This window comes from Ambystoma mexicanum, chromosome 3p (assembly GCF_040938575.1).
Source record: "Ambystoma mexicanum isolate Mex_15411 chromosome 3p, UKY_AmexF1_1, whole genome shotgun sequence".
In the NCBI taxonomy this organism is placed as follows: Eukaryota; Metazoa; Chordata; class Amphibia; order Caudata; family Ambystomatidae; genus Ambystoma; species Ambystoma mexicanum.
In genome coordinates this window covers 542,443,880-542,463,285 of record NC_090925.1, presented here as the reverse complement: position 1 = coordinate 542,463,285, position 19,406 = coordinate 542,443,880, and the positions used below count along the sequence as shown (strand labels likewise).

Sequence of the window (19,406 nt, the reverse complement as noted above, 5' to 3'; positions counted from 1 at the left end):
AGACAGGGCAACGGGGGAAAGACATACGGGGATGGCAGTGGTGAGAATAAAGCCGGACGGGACAGCCGAAGTAACAGCAAACGCGAGATTGCCTTCACATTTTCAGAGCAAGCAGCAGAATTAGTGGCTCTCATAATGGCATTAGAAGCACACAGGGTCCAGGCAGTCACAGTGTACTCAGATTCGGCCTGCATGATGTCTACAGTACACTCTGGGCTGTACCAATAGCAGACGAGAGGCTTACGATGACTGACGGCACACCAGTGCAGCACACACCCCTATTGGGCAGGCTCATAGATGTGTTCCATCTCCCAGCAGCCATAGCAGTGGTGAAGTGCCAGGCCCACACAAGGGGGAGGACCTAGTTTCCCGGGGCAACAAAGGTGCAGAAGCAGAAGCAAAACATGCAGCATATTTCCATGAAGTGACTGCCCATATCCATGTGCGCAATATGATTCTAAAGGAAGGCTATAATACCTTGCCAGCCACTCAAATAATGTCATTTCAGGGAAAGACACCGGTAAAGGATAATGAATTATGGGTGAGAAGAGGATGTTTAATATCCCCCACTGACACTTTGTGGCGACAGGAGAGCACAGGCAAACTCATAATTCCAACAGCACTATTGCAGATTGCCCTCATGAAATTTCACGACCCAAATCATCTGGGTAAGGAGGTAGTTGCCGCACACATTGGGGAAGAGTGGTTCTGTCCAAATATGGCAGAACATATAGCCGCATTCATGGAAAATTGTGTCACCTGTAAAAAATGCACCTCTGGCCATACTTTATGTGTAGTGAGTGGAACAGGCCTTTCGGACACCTCTACATAGACAATGTCAACATGAACCAGGTGTGCCAGGGCTACCGCTACATGATAGTGGTTGTGTGCCATTTTCCTGATGAATCGAAGCCGGATCCTGCTCACACCCCAACTCTCTCAGACTAGCAACATTCCTTGTTAAAGAGGTGTTCCCACAATGGCGGGTGTGTGAGGTCCTGAGGTCTTACAATGGACCTTATTTTGTAAATTAAATGTTTGAGCACATCACAACCCTATTGGGGATACAGCACCATTTCTCCTGTGCCTATCACTGGCAAGAGAATGGGATCTGTGAGCTCCTGAATGGCCTGTTCAAAGAGAAGATTGTGAAAATAAAAGCCACCCTAAAAAAGGGATGGCTCCATTGTTTGCCCTTAGCCCTGTTCACATTGCACAATCAGCCTGGCACTGACCACTACTTAACGCCCCATGAGGTGGTAACTGGGTGACGGATTCGACTCACAGTGGTTCCTCCCACTAGGGCATTGTCAGATGCCCATGCCACCTCTGATGTATTTGGAAATGAAATGCACAAGTATATTGCTTCTTTGATGGCTAGTGCCTCTTTTATTTCTTGCCAACTGCAGGCACAGCGGTAGAGGTTGAGAACAGCGAAGAAGATAAAACCCCAGAAATGAATGAATAACTCTTAAAGCCACCTCTATTTTACCCCGGGAACACTTTGCTGCTGAGGAGTTTCGTAAGGCCCAGGTATAAACCCAGTTTTGGGGGGCCATACGTTGTTCAACAGGCCACAGACCGTGCAGTAAAGTTAAGTGGCAAGAAGGTTTGGAACTACATTTGAGACGTTAAGCCCTGCCAAGGTGAGACCTCTTCCCACCAGATCGAAGACGATTTGATGCAAGAAGAAGAACAAGGCAAAGAAGAAGCACCATGACGGAGGCTAATCCGGTTCTGGACTAAAGAGTTAGGGAAGGACGATACTCACACCTAGATTAGGCACACTATCTTTTCTTTACATTAGGCATTCATGAAGAAAGTACAGACTGTCCAAGATACATGGTCCCCAATCAGCATATGTCCTTTCAAAAGTACTTTATTAGATTTGTGATACAATCAGAAACAGAGAGGATAATTCCTCCTTAATTGTTTTTCTATGCCTTTCTGCTTTATGTTGACCAGACCTACCCAGAGTTGACCCACAGAGACAAATTCATCATGGATTTAGTGAGTTGAGAATCTGCATGGTCTGGTAACAATTTTTTTATGCAGCACTTACACAATACTATAGACACAGAGCTTAACCTAAGCACGCTAACATTATTATGCATTTTTTAGGCTTTCAGTTTTACAGACCCTTGGAGCAATGCAAGAGAAAATGTAGGAATCACAAAATGGGAAACATAATTATTAATGTTGTGATAAGGTTCTGTGCCTTCTGCTGTCTCCATCTAATTTTCACACGCACCAGCCTTGACCCCTACTAACGTAACCCCTATCCCATGCTGTCACGGAAGCCATATCTGGGCAGGGAGTTAGCACTGCTAAGGAAGGAAGTAAAGAGATTTAGACGCAGTGCAGCCATAGGCTTTATTCAGGTAAATTCCTATCTAACTGATTCAGCCCGTATTTCAAACAACATGTGATATAAACACATGGGCAATGTAGGGAAAGAAACCACAGGAGAAAGCTGTTACGCATGTTCTCTCATCCCCTACACCATGAGTGCATCCTGGACATTCATAGCAATTGAAATTCCAAAGCCAGAGCACATTGTCTCATGCATTTATCACTCTGCACCACAAGAGGATGATTCCAAGGGAGACGAGCCACACCAGGGTGGATGTCCAAAAAGACTTTCCCATTTGAAGAGAGTTACATCAAGACTCAAGAAATTATGGATGACAAAGCCATAGTATATATCACTGAAGGTCCGCACAAAGGAGAAACAAAGGTAGTGACACAAAAGGTTTTAAAGTGCCCCAAGACAGGACCAAGGTCTATAGGAGGAATGCCAGGATTCTGGGAAAGACTACAGATGCTAGTGTATGAACAAGTGTACACAGCAAATGGGCGGAAGGAAGGAGTGGTTGGGCGCAAAGCACATGCACACCTAAAAGTTCCAGTGCGAGTCGTGCAGAAGGAGAACAACAATTGCCTCGAGGATGGGAAGCAAGTGCTAAACTGCTCACATGGGTGGAAAACAAAGCAATGCCCATGCCCATTATACCACCTGAGGGCTCTTTTTTATGTTTCCAGAATGATGGTCCCGTAAAGGTTGGAGAGAATAAAGGGTGTAAGCAGATCTTGGAGATACCAGGCATGAATGTCAGAACCACAGTGCTCATTTGATTTGATTTAATTTTATAAAGTGCTAAATCGCCCATGGGGCTCAAAGCGCAGAGAAAACCAAACAAGACAGATAAACAAAAAGAAGAACCCTTAGAATGAATTGAAGAGGGGCATCATGAAAGTAGTCAGGGTCATGCTTGAATAAATGGGTTTTCACTCCCTTATTGAAGTCAGCAATGTATTTGGCCTGCCTCAAGTGGGTAGGAAGCCCATTCCAGTCTATAGGGAACTGAACATCAAACATAATGCCACTGAAACCAGTGAGTTTGAATCTGGGTTGTCCAAGTTTAGAAGGGTCATAGGAATCCCGTCAATGGCCCACTCTACAAGCAGATAGCCGATCTGACAAATACCAAGGTGCATCAGACTTGCAACATGTATAAATCAGTGAAAGAATGTTATGAGTAATACGCTGTTTCACAGGTAGCCAATTAAGTTTCTGTCTGGCCACTCAGACATGGGGCCTCTTTACAAGTCCAGCGGTATCTCTGCCAGTGCAGACACGTAGTTTGCTGGGCCGGTAACAAGGGGGACCAGCAAACGTATTGAGGCCTGTGATCTCTGTGAGAAAGACTGAACACAGCTCTAACATAATTATTCTGTGTAGATAGCAGCATATGCACATGTGCCTTTGCAGTATCAGCCAACAGACTATTACCATAATCACAGAGACCTATTGTGTATGGAAATATATGGTAAAATGTGATTAAGAAGTTTAGTCCCAAAGCTACATGTGGCTTTGACTTGAGCAACCTGTGATTTCATGGTAAGTTGCATCAATTGTGATGCCCAAGGTCTTGATTGTTCTGGATTATTTAATAGTATTATCAGCTATGATAAAACTATCATAATCAGTTTACCCCTATCGACAATGGCCACAATGTTTGACTTTAGATCCAATAGTGCCGTCTCAGTGCCATATTTGGCCTTGAATCCAGACTGCTTGGGATTAAAGAGGTGATTACTTTCCAGGTGTTCCTGCAGCTGTAGATATGGTACCCGATCTAGGATTTTCAACATCTATTTTCAGGCACATTTGTGAATGGTCAATAGCTTTTGGTTTTATGCAGATCCAGAGTACATTTTTTAAATAAGGGGGTTACCCATGATTCCTTAAGGGCCATGGGCACAGTGGCTTTCTCGAATGACATATTAACAAGATGAGACACTCATGAGGCAATGTTTCAATACAGTCCCTAAAAAGGCTAGATGGACAGCAGTCACCCAAACAGGAAGTTGGTTTCATGTTGGATACGATCATACATATTTGGTCCTCGGTCGAGGGCTTAAAGTAAAAGGGCATCTATGTTGGACCCTTGTTAGGAGACTGTACAGATGTTCTTGAGACATTAGACTGACCAGATGTTATGCGCAAAGTTTGATCTACTTGAGAATCAATATGTTTTTTATGCCCCAAAAAGTTTTAGGTTAAGTTCATTGTTTATCAACCTACACCACTCAGCGTCCTTTTTTATAATGGTGCTAGGTTGAGATTTGCCTACATATTTCTTCAGGATTGTAAATAATTCATGCGAGTTGTATTTAGCAGCGGCGATCCTGCTATTATAGCTATCAGACTTGGCACAAATAATGTCTTGTAAGTCTGGCAGCTAAATATGTGTAAGCAGCATGGTGCAAGGAGGTAGGACTTTTCCTCCATTCTCTCTCTGCCTTGTGTTTTTCATGCCATAGAGTGGTCATTGAATCATTAAAACATGCATTTGCATTCCTTTTAGTTTTGACTAATCAGGATTTTTTGGGAGCCACATTATCAATGACATTATTTAGTGTATCAGTAAGATGGCGAGCCAGATCATCAGAATTTGTGAAGGAGTGCACAGGTCTCACTTCACTTAATAGCTGCAAGGACAGCAATTGGGGAGTACATTTTTTAAACTTTTTGTGGCAGAAACATTTTGTCAAGAAGTTGTTTTCTAAGCAAAAGAAGTGATCAGAGGAAATCAAAATTCACTTGATAGTAATCTTAAATGGGGCACCGGATGACATTCATGTCAGAAAGGGTAACTTGTTGGGTCAGAAACCAATCAAGGGTGTCACCAGCTTCATGTGTGGAACCCAGGATTTTCTGGTTAAAACCAATATATTTAAGTGTGGTAAGTAAAGAGATGGCATGGGTGTCATCTGAATTATTAGCCCATAGATTAAAGTCTCCAAGAACAATTACTGGGGCATTAGCCTTAGTAGTTTTATTCAGTAAATTAATCAATTGTTCTTCGAAGAGCAGTGTATAAGATGGGAGGCGGTACATCAAAATTACTGTAAGGGAACATTTCTCATTTAACTTAATCTTGGCTACTAAGCTTTCACAGCTATCCAGAGTATCATGAGTATTACAATGAATATTTAAGCAATTTGAGGTGAGAGCGGCAACTCTTCATCCTCTACGGATAATACAATCTTCTCTACACATTGGGAAGCCTGGAGGTATGGCCATGGCTGAACTAGGAGTATCTGAGGAGAGCCAGGACTTTGTTATAGATCACTGGGCCTGCGGGTCGAAGGCATACCTGCAACTGCCACCCAAATGGGGAGGAATATGCTCATTCGTATAGCTGAACACACCAGCATTGGCAGTGCCCTGGAAAGGCATGAAAGCAGATGGATTCCCCAAAATGGATACTCATCAAAGAAAGAAGAGAACTGTGGCGTTCACCAGATTGAAAAGAGGGAAATATGCATCATCAAAGATGGAAGAGGTCTTGGACGAAATACCACCAGATCAAAGGCTGTTTAGCAAAACTGAGATGTTCTTCACGTCCATCGTTCCAGTAGTCCAAACTAGGAGCTGATGCAGATGATAAATTCAACCGTCAAATGCCTCAATGCCATCAAGGAAGAGCTGCAAGCAGTGAGATTAATGGCTCTCTGAAAAAGATATGCTCTAGAACTTCCACGGGCAAGAACGTATGCGTACATGCCATGATTGGGTCTTCTTGTTGCACGTTCCTCCCTTCCCACGATGAAGACAATGGAACCCTGACAGAGGCCTTTACTCAGCTATCGGAGCTACATGTTTAAATGTGGCAGAGTCAAACACTGTAGGAAAGAATTATGGCTGGCTATCATACATCTTTTGCTGGATACCAACTTGGAAGGCCAACGGACTGACAGTATTGGTAGGAGCATTGATACTAGTGTTATTCCCCTTCTGTGTCATCAGAATAGCCATCACGCAATGCAAAATTACTACTGAAAAGACCACAGGAATGAAAGTTCTAGTAAACTTACATATTAAAGAAGATGACGAGACAAAGATACAGAATGCACTGAACTCACAACTGAAACAATGTCCTCTGTTCCCCGAAAAGGAACAGCGTTCGAGTTCCCATTCAACACCCATGACTATTGGGGGAAATGGGTCTGGTGCAACCCTGGGGAGACTGCAGTTACCTGACATGGCATTTGGATGACCATGCAAAGTACCATGGAAATCTCAGAGGGATAACAAAGGTTTGGCTCCCGAAGTTACACGTGAAGAGAGAGTCATTCAGGTAGTATGGTCAACTCGTTGACCAGAGGGTGGATTGAAGACAGAGGTCCAAGTATAGCCCCCATGGCCCCCACACAACTCTCAGCCAGAGGACAGAAACACAGCAGATGCACCTCACAGCCCTTCACTGTCATCATCGATGTATTGCAGATGTGATAAACGTTACTCTCTCAGGCAGCCATTCAAACCATACCCAATCGATGATATGGAGGAGATGGAGATGCTATCAATCAAACAAGTCGACTGACTGCAAATTGAGAAATCAATGACATCATCATTGAAATCACAACATAGCTGCACTTAGACATGAAGTATGTAGCCATACATTCACAAAGATACACGAACATGCATTTGTTTGTTGCATATAGACACGAAAAACATGCTTATGATTCACGCAGGTAGATGATGGACACACATACATTCTTCACCAAAGCTGAACCGCAAGACGCCAAAGAATACATATACCTAGCTTGCACATGCTTTATTGCCAATAAGATGGCAAGCCATAAGGACAAATATGGAAGCTACAGGCCCACTGAAGTGAATGAGGAAGCAGAGACATGCTTTGAGTACATAGACGTGCTGACATGATCGCTGAAACCAGAGGCAAGCAGAAAGGATGCACCCCAGCCAAGGGCGAGTGGAGATGGAAAGTTCCTGGTTACCAAGACGATAAGCCACCTGCCAGAAATTCAAGCAAAAATCCTCATAATTACAGACAGGAGAGCTCCATTTTGTGGTTTCAAAACATGTGACCTAGCAGAGTGAAACAATGCCCTTTCAATCAAGGTAGAAGGAGAGAAGCTGTTCCCATTGAACCAAAGGTGGAAAAATCCAAGTGTTGCTCGAAAAATTCCAACTGAATGCACTCTCCCATGTGTAGGTGATCAGAGATGGCAACATTAGGGAACACACAACCCCTCCATGTTCATTCTCATCACCATGAAAAGGTACACTCAGCCTGGTGGCCGTCCAGGGTCCCAGCACTGGGAGGACACATTCAGCTGAATCCAGAATCACCTTTCACGTGGAAACATAAAACGTTGCAGGAGCCAATAGACTCCATACGACCCTGCAACAGTGTATGTGCAACATGTAGAGGTGGTCCCAGGAGGAGCCACCAGATATGGCTACCCAATAGTAGAATTAAGCCTTATAGAGCACATGTATGGTTTGCCTAAACTGACCAATCTGAACGCCTGATAGGTTTCATGGATGGAACTTGGTTTTGTGATGTCACGCCTGGTTAAAACCAGGTGACGCACGCTTAGAAGACTAGAACTCTGGAGAAATCATGTTTTTCTAGTGTGATCACTGTCATTTGGTTAGATAATAAAGACAGTAAACTTTGCCCTATGGCTGAGTCTTCCATTCTTGTGTCTCTCTGCTGGTAATTGGGTTGACTGCTATGTAGTCCCTGCTGCTCCTCTACAACGCCAGGAGATAACCCTGTTCCCATCTATACAAAGATCCTGTTGGAAGATTGAGAACAGGGTCATGGTGAGTTGTCCTGCTTCTTCATTGCTGGACAGTCCCTGTTCCTGGATTATGTTTGATAGTTCTGATTCAAAAACATACACCGGACACAACACCTCCATGAGTGATGTAACCCTGGGTAACCCATTCAAATGGCTGAAGCAAAGAACAGACTATGTCCAACATTTACCACTTGCAGGCATCATAAAGGTACCATCCAGTTTCCGGCTGTGACTATTGCAGTAGTCGATCACTGTATTGAACTCTTCTCACAGATGCTCCCGCAGATGGAGTGATGAATTTCAACATTTTGACATTGAAGTTTGCAGATGGTTGTAAGGGATGGGGTGGCGAAACTGCAGTTTTTCCAACATGTTACAGGAATTGTAGGTGTGACTTAAGTGGGCACAAAACATCTGAGCATATTTGCCTCTCATCTAGTGGCACATAGTGGTTAATAAGTGGTTCACCACCAGATGTGACACATGGGCAAAGCAGAGCATGTGCAAGGTTTCACCTATCCCGTGGGTAGGCATAACATTACATTCAATATAAGCTGCCAAAAAGCCCACTTGTAAACCATGTGGATTGAGACAATCTGCCAAAATATGCCACAACTTTATTATGGTTTAAATTCTTCCTAACAGAAAAGACGGAAACAACTTAGGTAAGTCCCTTCACTCAGCCCAGCGAACAACAACCTGCAGAGTTACACCAGGCTCATTACTTTCGCCATTTCTATTTAACATCTACTTGACCCAACTCATCAATTTAATCAAAGGACATAGACTCACCTGCTACAACTACTGTGAAAGCATCATGAGTCAGACACAGACAACAGGTTCAATTGTTCGCAAAAGAGCTTTATTTTAACTTAAATGGCAGGGTGGAGTAATTCCTAACTTGCCCTATACTAAGGTGGGATTTCCGTACCTAAAGGAAACTAAGGATATTCTATGTCAGGAAGTCCAAAGTAAAACATCTGTCTGTGTCCAAAACCTATACATGCCCTCACAACTAACTGCATACAATGTGTAAGGATGTCAGCATTAAATAAAAATAGTGTTCAAAGTAAAAGGTCAGATCTTCTTCTAGTTCTTGGGCTGGTATTCAGCTCCCCTTCCCCAAGGTCAAAATAGTTAATCAAATACAGTGGTTCCCTTCCCCAAGTTCACAATAGTTCATCAAACATAGGGTTCCCTTCACTCAGTTTACAATAGTTCATCAAACCAAGAGGGTTCCCTTTGCCTATAGTCAGCAAAACTTGACTACAACAACCTCTTAGTATTCCACAGGCTTCTTTTTATGTGCTTTCAAAGGCTTCTCCATTCAGGCCCACTGGTCTAGGCACGGTTGTTGGATCACATCGTCCATCTATTACAGATCACACAACTGGTACCCTTCCTTGACTTCTTTCCCATTAACACCAGTCCACCAATTCTCCTCAGCAGTGAGGTTTGCCTCAGTTATATGTGTGACACCCTCCTGACACTGTATAGTGGCTTGTTTAACCACCTTGCACTTATGTTTCCTGGCTCTTGCCAATGCTTGTTTCCTTGTGATACACAGTCCTTTGTATTTTTTTGGCTGTGACTAATGTTGGATTTACAATATCCTGTACACTCCTCTCTGTGCTTTCTTGACTTTGCTAGCACTTGTTTCAATTCATTATTTCATTACAATTCACAACTTTATTCTTACTAGGAGTCATACTCATTCTTTTATTCCTGACAATATGTCAGAGTGTTCCAAACTTGGTTTCATTTTGTTTGATATTCAAAAGATGCTTTGTTTTCATTTCATTCAATATTCAAAAAGTGTCTTGCTTTGCTTTCATTGTGTTCAATATTCCAAAAAGTCCTTGCTTTGCTTTAGCTTGTTTTTTATTGCATTCAACATTCAAAAAGCCTTTCTTTGCTTTAATTTTATCACTGCCGGCCAGCCTGGTGTCCCCCCTTTCCTGGTTGCACTCACTGGTCGGTCTTACTGCTCTTCCAAGGTCTTGCTCCACCACGTCTCCTGCTTCTCTGTGTGGTCACTCGCTTTTTCTCTTTGTGGTCTTTGTGTGGCTCGCACACACCCAGCAGAGCATCCTCGGTGAAGCAGGATATTCATGACCGTTTATCCTACTCCCACCGGCCTACTTCTCATGGCTTGCCATCGGCCTCCAGCTCCATATTCCTTTGTTTCCCCTGCATATGCTCTGCAATGCTTCATGGGTCCAAGGAGCTCCTCCTGCCACACCACCACTCCAGAGAGGTCCACTTGCACAGAATGGGCTCTGCCTCCACAGCTGATTGTGCTTCCCCACGTGACTCTCCTCTTCTCATTTGGCTTTTGCTTCCACCTTTTAAAGTTCCTGCCTTCATCTCCATTACAAAAAGAACTAGATCGCTGACCAGCAAAGCGGTAATCCTGTCTTGCTCCTGTTGTCCTCCTGGGGTTGGTAAATGTTTGTTTGTTCAATATAAGGATGTGTTGGTCTAGACATCCTTTTCTTCATCCCAGTACCATACTATTACAATTGAGAGCATATTTTACGGAAGGTGTAGAAAAAAAGGCTGACAAAAGCTGAAAAAGGCTAGAGGGATAGCGGGTTTGTGGTGAAAGGGAAATGGGGAATACCATTTCTTACCTAAGGAGTCCTCTCCCAACTCCCCAAGTCTCCTCCATCGAGGTGATCCTCCCACGCATAACCACCACCAGGGTCAGGATCCAAAAGAGATGGCCATTCCCTGGCCACCGGAGTAGAGGATACCGGGGGAAAAGAAGTGAAGACGTCCTCAGGTTCATCACACTACGCAAACAATACACAAATCATCTATAAAGTTAACACAAGTGATAAACCAGGCCTAACCCTTACAAACTGCCTCTCAGAAATAAACAAATGAATGAGCACCAACAGGCTCAAACTGAACCCGGCCAAACAGAAATAATTATCACGCCAACAACGAGACCCGATACCGGGATCAGGATCCATAGGGTGGGAGCATGACAAGAAAAGGATTGTTGGCAGGTCCTCTCTTTGCGGACTAGTTGTGATTCATACCAGTTGGTTGATTTGCTTTTTATATGATACATGCAGTCTTGAACAGTATACTAGTCTGGAGAAGAAGTCAATGCAGTTTGTGTAGGATAAGGGTGCTTCAGTAACATTTCTGCACACACATGAGCGACTGGGAGCCCTGTCAAGGGGGCTGTTCCCTCTGATTGATGTGCAAGACCACAAAAGTCTGAACTACGGGCCACAGGTCCTGTGGCAGGATGAAGGGTTTGGTTTTGCAAAACCTGGAGCCAGGCCATCACTTGGATCACTTCCAAACTTTTGGTAATACACCATTAGATCTAAGGTCCATTGGTTTGTAAAGGCCAGCAGAACATCAAGATGGATAGATAAATAGATAGACAGACAGAAAGATAGATAGATAGATAGATAGATAGATAGATAGATAGATAGATAGATAGATAGATAGATAGATAGATAAGGATATCATAAAACAATGAAGAAAAATAAGTTAAGTTATTAAGATTGCATTACATATAATGTGCAGATTTCATACATAGCAACTAGGGTAGAAAGGTCAATTACCTGACCATGACACTGTACGAAAGGTGAAATAGGCCTTCTTCTTTCCATTCTTTGCTGGATCTGGATGTGTCGTCCAGTAAAATATTTTTGAGATTGGAAAACATGGCCTTTGTGAGGGTGGACAAGCTTTTGTTTTGTAGATGCCTAAAAATAAAACATAAAATCAGTCTGTATTAGTTCTATAATAAAATGCCAACTTCTATCACTATAACAGCATTACAATAACTCCCTTGTTTAAAATAATGAAGTTGAAACATTAAAGTACAATCCAGTAAAATATGTTTAATAATCCATAAAAATATATTCCCAACACATTCTGTTGGTGCTGGCCAAGTGGCTAAATGTGGTTTTAATTAGTGGTCTTTACAACAAAACCATCATGCACAAGTAGAATCTTGTCTAATCATATTGCAAGGCAACAAACATTATTCTAAATGCATAATAATTCATGAAGTTATTCCAGGTGAAGACCAGGGTGGTACCAGCTGTTGAGTGCCATGTACACAGAGAGAGACAGCTGGAAAGCCGTCAAGTGGGCGTTGCAGTGACTGCATCTCCAACCCAACTGCCTTCCACGCTTGCAAGCACTGCACTGCTCTGCTGGAAGAGGCTCAAGAATGCTTCAGTATGCCACCAGCTGTTTCCTTCTCTTTTACAGCACTCCTTGAAAAGGAATACAGAGAGAGTGCCCCAGCTTCCTTCTGGGAAGAGCCATCAATGTCCCTTTGCAAAAAGAAGACATTGGGCCGAATTACGAGTACAGTGGTGAGGTAATAATCACCTACGTAAATATATCAATCTCTAGCCAGGTTTGCACTGAATTAATCACCTTTTTAAATGTATGCATTCTGGCCAGGTTTGCACTCTATTAATCATCTACTTTTATATATGCATTCTATCTAGATTTGCAATACCCAATTGGGATAGGTTTGAAGGGGAAAAAAATGTGCTTGTCAGTACAGGTTGAAGTGCTGGGTGGGATTACAGCAAATATGCATGAGGAGGGTCAGCAAGAACTGGAAAGCATGGTTTTGCAAATATGTCCTGTGTTTTTTTGTTGTTTTAAAAGTATAAATAGAAAATACACAACACAGTGATATAACGTTGGTGTCTGGGCAATGGGCCTGGCTGGCAGCATGGAGAAATATGTATTGCAATTTGCTTATTGGGGCATGCAGCATGGCTGAAACGGTAGGTTTGAATGGAAAACAATATTCTGCTTGCGGTTACAGCCTGAAGTGGTGGACTAGATTGCAATGAATTTGCACAGCGAGCATTAGCAAGGACCTGCAGGTATGCTTTTGGAAATATGTCTTGTGTTTTATTTTTCCCCAAGTGTAAGAATGTAAGTAGAAAAACGTGTGATATACATTTGGTGTCTGGGACTTGGGCCTGGCCCTTGGCAAATGCAAATGTGTGCTCTGATTTGCTTATTAGGGAATGCGGCATGTCTAGGATGTAGGGTAGGTGCAGTGAATAATAGGGGTGGTTTGGTTCGGCTGGGGTCATGGTGGAGTCTTATGCCGTTGGCAATTGAATGGTTTCCATCCCCAGCATGCCCGGCTGATAACAACTGACATGTATGTGCTGCAAAAAATGTGTTTCTTAAGGAGCTTTATAGTTCTTTCATATATGTGAAAAGAGCAATACATAAACACTTAATTACACTGATGTAACACCATGAAACATTTTCACTTATAAACATCTATTAAATAATAACGTTGCTAAAGGGATGTTATGGTTAAGATGTATCCCACCCTTGGAACTCCACTGCTCCAGTAGTTACCCAGTGGCGTCCCACCCTGGCATACCTTGGCATTTCCCTCCTGGGTTCTCATGAGCACTTGCCCATCCATACTGCCCCTTATATTTATGCACTTCTCTCACTGCAGAATGCATGTGTGCATTTATAGGAGAATTGTGTAAAGTTTTTTGGGATAAGTAAGGGAAATGATGATGGAAAATATTTGTAAAAGATTGTTGAGTGGCAGATGGTGTGTGAAAGCTTAATATGGTCATAGGGTTTTTACCAGTGCATGCTAATTTCCTACAACTAATATCATACTTACATTTATGTCCGATTTACAAAGTTTCACCTTAAAAAGCTGCCATTTCCCACCTTCTAGCATCTTTTTTAACACTTCTATACACATGTTTCAACTTTTTCCACAGTTTTTGCATTCGTCGATGTCCGCAAACGTCTGACATAATCGCAGACTTTCCGGAAAGTCTCACATGACCTCGCGCAAGAGCGGCATGATGAAGTTTTGCCGAATTTGTCAGCATTTCACAATCGGTCCGTGCTTGACAGACAGTTTGGAACTGCATTTTCTACTGATCTAGGAATTTTGATACTCAAAATGTACCCTTTCACACATCCTACACCTATACTTAATCATTATCCATTAACAATCTAGCACACAGCACATGCTTGGACGAATAATAGGAAAACTGCTATTTATCTTAAAAATGGCATCAGCTATTGCCATCCCTCCACCCCAAAAGTTACCACCACCCGCTGGAGGACTTACACAACGAAAGAAACACACGACCTCAAAAGACAATCAAGAAGACCAGCAAGACGAGGTAGAAGAAGTGACTACCTATAGCACAGAGAGAGAACCATGGGTGTGGCTGTTCTTTACCACTGTTGGAAATGTACCAAAGGCTAAAGCTACCAAAGTGAAATGCACTGAGTGCACCAATGTACTCAGTCGTGGACAACCTGGGCAGTACTCCTAAAGGACCACCTCCATGCGCCGCCACACCCAATCCAACCACCGCAATTCTCTCAGAAAGGCTGTTCCTTTCTTAGGAAGTAGTAGGCGGTCTGCCTCTAACTCATCTTCCTCATCCAATACTGTAACCACACAGCCTACTTCTGTGGGACAAAAAATCCCACCAGCTACCTTGCAAGCAATAAAAGTGGCTGTTGATCCATATCTTTTGAAAACAACAGTACTCTGAAGGGGGGAGCAATTACAAAGTGCTTTTGAAGCTGTAATCAAGGAGCACGAGAAACACTGGCCTCTACCTTATATTTAACAAATGCACAAAATCTTGCCCTGTCCACCTGCCCATCCACATTAGTGCTTGGTGCCACTTCCCTCATTTCCCTCGACACCTTACATTCTGGCCTCTCCTGCAAAAAAAACAAAAACATAAAAAAGGATCCTTTAGGAACCACCTTTCACAGTTAAAAACTAAAACTAAACTAAAAATAAAAATATAAGCTTATAGACTCCATCTACTTTACATTTTTTAGTAAAGCTGTTAGATTCAATAAGATTCTCCACTGTGCTAATGGAAATAATGGACAATGGTTTACTAGAGAAAAAAAAAAGCACAGAAACCAATTTCTGTCTGAAATTCTTCTTTCTAGTATTCAATAAACACCATAATCCATTGCCGTGTATAACTATCCACAGTCTCTGCATTCCCCTGTCTAACCAATGCCTTATTAGAAAACCCAGATTTCACGTGCACGCCATCGCACAAAACTGCCCTCCAACTCTTTGTACTGTTATATTTGTAACACTCCCTCATTGCCTACTTTCAACCATTCACACATATGTCCATCAATCACTTAAAAAAAACTTGACATATAGCCTATCAACATATTAAACATCCACCCACCAACTGCCACTTAACAATGTTCTACAAATCCTTTGCATCTACATGTCCCATGCTTATACCAAAAATGTTTACAAACTGCTCCTATAGATGCACATATGCATTGTGCAGTGACAACAGTGCATAAATAAAAGGGGCAGTATGGATGGACAAGTGCTCATGAGAGCCCAGGAGGGAAGTGCCAAAGGATACCAAGGTGGGAAGCCACTAGCTAACTGCTGGGGCAGAGGAGTCTCAAGGGTGCGGTACATCTTCACCGTACACTCCCTTGAAAATGTTTCATAATGTTACATCACTGTAAATAAATTATGAAAAATTCCTCTTTTATCGTATATACTGTATAATAAATGTCTGCATGATAACTACCTTACGCAACCTTGTTGGTACTGTGTTTCTCTAATGCACTGAATGTAATATAACATCTAGCGCCGTGATACCTCCTGGTCTTCGGCGCTATCAATAAATCCAATAAATATATGAAACAACTATAAACCTCCTTTAACAAACATATTTTTTGCAACTCATAATTATGTGAGTCGTTATCAGCAGCACATACCCCAATAGGCAAATCAGAGTAGACATTTGTCCTTGCCGAAACACATGACAGATTTCCAAAAGCATCCTTTCAGGTCCTTGCTGATGCTCCTCGCACAACTGTGCTGCAATCCCGTCCAGCACTCCCGGCTGCAGCCGCAAGTAGATTTTTTTTCTCCCATTTAAACCTATAGCTTCGGCTGTGCTGTATGCCCACAGCTTTGCTGCTATCCCATCCAGCACTCCGGGCTGCAGTCGCAAGCAGATTCCCCATTAAGGAAATCAAAGTAGGCATTCATCCATGACGAGTGTCAGGTCCATAGTGTAGTAGGCACCAAACTTAGATCACTATGTTTTATGCCTCTGTCCACGGCAGAAAGGTTATATCATTATTTTATGTACTTGTGTTTGCACACTTTCAAAAAAATAAAACACAGGACAGATTTGCAAAATCATCCTTTCAGGTCCTTAGGATGCTCCACGCACAAGTTTGCTGCAATCCCGTCCAGCACTCTGGACTGCAGCCACAAGCAGAATTGTTTTCCCATTTCAACCTAGAGCTTCAGCCATACTGCATGCCCCAATAAGTAACTCAGAGTAGGCATTCGTCCTTGGCAAGGGCCAGGCCCATGGTCCGTGCACCAAACTTATATGTGTGCTTTCATTTGAACACTTTGGAATAAAACACAAAACAGATCTGCAAAACCATGCTTTCAGGTCTTTGCTGATGCTCCTCGCGCCAGTTTGTTGTCATTCAGTACAAAACTTCAGGCCGCAGCGCAAGAAAAATATTTCTTCCCATTCAAACCAAGGGTTCGGCCATGCTGCATGCCCCAATAATCAAATCAGAGTACACGATTATCAAGTAATTGCAGGGCGGTAAAATGGGTAGATCACTGCGCTTCATCTGATACTTGAAACAGATTACCCTGCTGCTGGTGATGGGGTTCTTTTGTGAAGGGGCCCTTCCTTCTTCAAGTGTTAGGTTTTGAATAGGAGAGTGAGCCCTGTTTACCTCAGCACTGGTTTATTCAATAAGTAACTGTTGTCATAATGAAGCAGTTTTCAAAACCATTATTGATGCTATATTTATTCTTAGAACTCATCCGACATGTATTTCGACTCTCTAGAGTCTTTCTCAAGGCATGTGGATTGTGGGCCAGTCATTGCTGCGAGGTTATGGAAATAAGCCCAGCATCCAATCCCAATATCTTGTCCCACTATAGTCGCAAATAAGGGTGGTAATGATTTCAAGGGGTCATCTGGTGACCACATGGGCACCTGGTTTGGCATGCTTGGTAATTATCTGCTGATTAGAATTGTCTCAGAGTGTATGCAGCCATAGTCACAGCAATCTGTTGATGCAGTCCCGTGCAGCACTTCGGGCTTTAGCCATGGACAGAATTTTAGCCACAGGCAGAATTTATTTTCCCATTCAAACCTATCCCAATTTTGAAAGACTTCACCATATAGCCAGTCCCTGATGGCCATGCCCACTTTAACTCCATTGCCAGTCCCTTGTGGCCATGGCCAGTAGCCAGATTATCCGAGTCATGGCCTTTGTACATGAATCAGACAATCTGCCCACTGCCCATGGCCACAGGTCTTGGCTCAGACAATCTGCCCACTGCCCATGGCCACCGGCTATACCTCAATCACCAATGGTATATCACTATTTTTTGTGCCTGCATTATGACACTTTTCCAAAAATAAGACACAGACACATTTCCAATACCATGCTTTCAAGTCCTTGCCAATGCTCCTTGCACACCTTTCCTGCAAATCCATCCATGTTGTATTTTTTGAAAAGTGTCAAAAAATACGTATGTAAAATAGTCATAGAACTTAGCTCCCAGTTGATAAAATCCATTCAGACTTTGCAAAAAAATCCAAAGTTCAGTCTATAATCTTTCTAAAATTTTTTGTGCACATTCGTCAAATGGCAACAAAGTTATAAGTCATCTACAAATGTTAAAGCCCCCTCTCATTTTGCCCCCTATTCACAAAATTCCACCAAACTTTGCAAAACCATTCAAATCTGGGTCTTATTGTGCAGATCCTTGAAATGGCACCACATTTATAAGCCTTTCAAATATTTTGGGACCCCTGTCTAATTTTGTTCCCTCTTGGCAAAACAGCACCAAACTTAGTAGAACCATTCAAGGTCATGTCTATAATAAGAGCCAGACCCACCCCCATTTGTTTTGCATAAATTAACTTTAGGTCTCACCCTAAGTTACCAGGGGAATCCAGACGTGGACCCCTTGCTCACTGTTCTTAGAGAGGCTGAAACACGTGTATGGGGTTGCTGTTGGTACTCTTGTTCAGAGGAGAGCATTTGGTGCTGTACTGCCCCTGGGCAACACAAAGACTGATATGCGGGGACCTTCCTTCTCTGTGAAAGGGACAGTGAGCTAAACACTTGGTAGAGTCTCTCCCAAGGGTTATTCACCCAAGAACAGGTCATTGGGCTGTGTTCGTGCTGGTAGAGAGATTCCCACCCCCCCTCCTTTGTTTTACATCTATAATAATGTCACAACATTTCATACCATTTCATTGAGTGGCGCCAAAGTTATACACCATCCAAAAACTGCTTTTCGCCAACCTTGTAATTAAAAAAATATGTCTGGATGTCTCCGAAGATCTAAGATGTTTGCGAACATTACAGGGCTGTCCCCAAACTGTTTGCGGACATCAGAGAGGAAAAAACACCCATTTTTGGCTTCTTATGGCCATATCCCTTCCCATCCTCATCACCCTTCACATCCCCAGAGATTGCTTCATTAGTTTGACAAGTGCGATGTTGGGTTTTTTAATAACTGTTTACCACGATGTTCGCAGACAATGGCCGATGTACACGAATCCAACATGGCGAGCGTTTTTCAAAAATATGACGCACCTCACGCTTATCACCATCCAATCAGCAGGTGCGTCATATGTCCATGGACATCACCCAGGCCCCTGAACCAATTGTAGGCCTGTACGCTGAACCTCACAGGGAAGTGAGCCCGTGGACCGAACCCAGATATCACTAATTTATTTTGACCTACTTTGTGGTTGTTTTAAACAAAAACTACTGAACAGATTAACACTGAACTTAAAAAGTTTGCTTTCGGGACCAAGCCACCACTTCTTGTGCACATTTGGTAAAGGTCTGTCCAGCGGTTTGGGCTGCAGGCGCAAGCAACGTTTTTTCCATTGTGTCTTTGCTAAAAAACACACATTTTGGGACCCCCCATACCTTTGTCCCCCTGCACAATACCTCACCAAAACTGACCAAACTACTCTGATTTTCCAAGTAGGCAAATCATAGTTGACATTTGTCCTTACCAAGGGCCATGCTCACTACCCAGGCAGAAAAGTGATATCACTATTTTTGTACTTACTTGTTGACACTTTAAAAAAAAGTAAAACACGGGACAGATATACAAAATCATGCTATCAGATCCTTGAAGATGTTCTTCGCTCAAGTTTGCTGCAATTACGTCCAGCACTTCGGCTGCAGCCCCAAGCAGACATTTGTTTTCA

General features: G+C 42.8%; 1 protein-coding gene across 4 annotated transcripts in view; it reads right to left on the bottom strand.

Annotated features, from left to right (window-relative positions):
* Positions 1–19,406, bottom strand: part of PTGIS (prostaglandin I2 synthase) — a 552,295-nt gene that overhangs the window by 224,510 nt on the left and 308,379 nt on the right. For all 4 annotated transcript variants that reach the window (XM_069651268.1, XM_069651270.1, XM_069651269.1 and 1 more), the window contains one exon: positions 11,712–11,855. In XM_069651268.1, the coding sequence (XP_069507369.1) occupies positions 11,712–11,855 (144 nt within the window). The remainder of the gene's footprint in view (positions 1–11,711; positions 11,856–19,406) is intronic.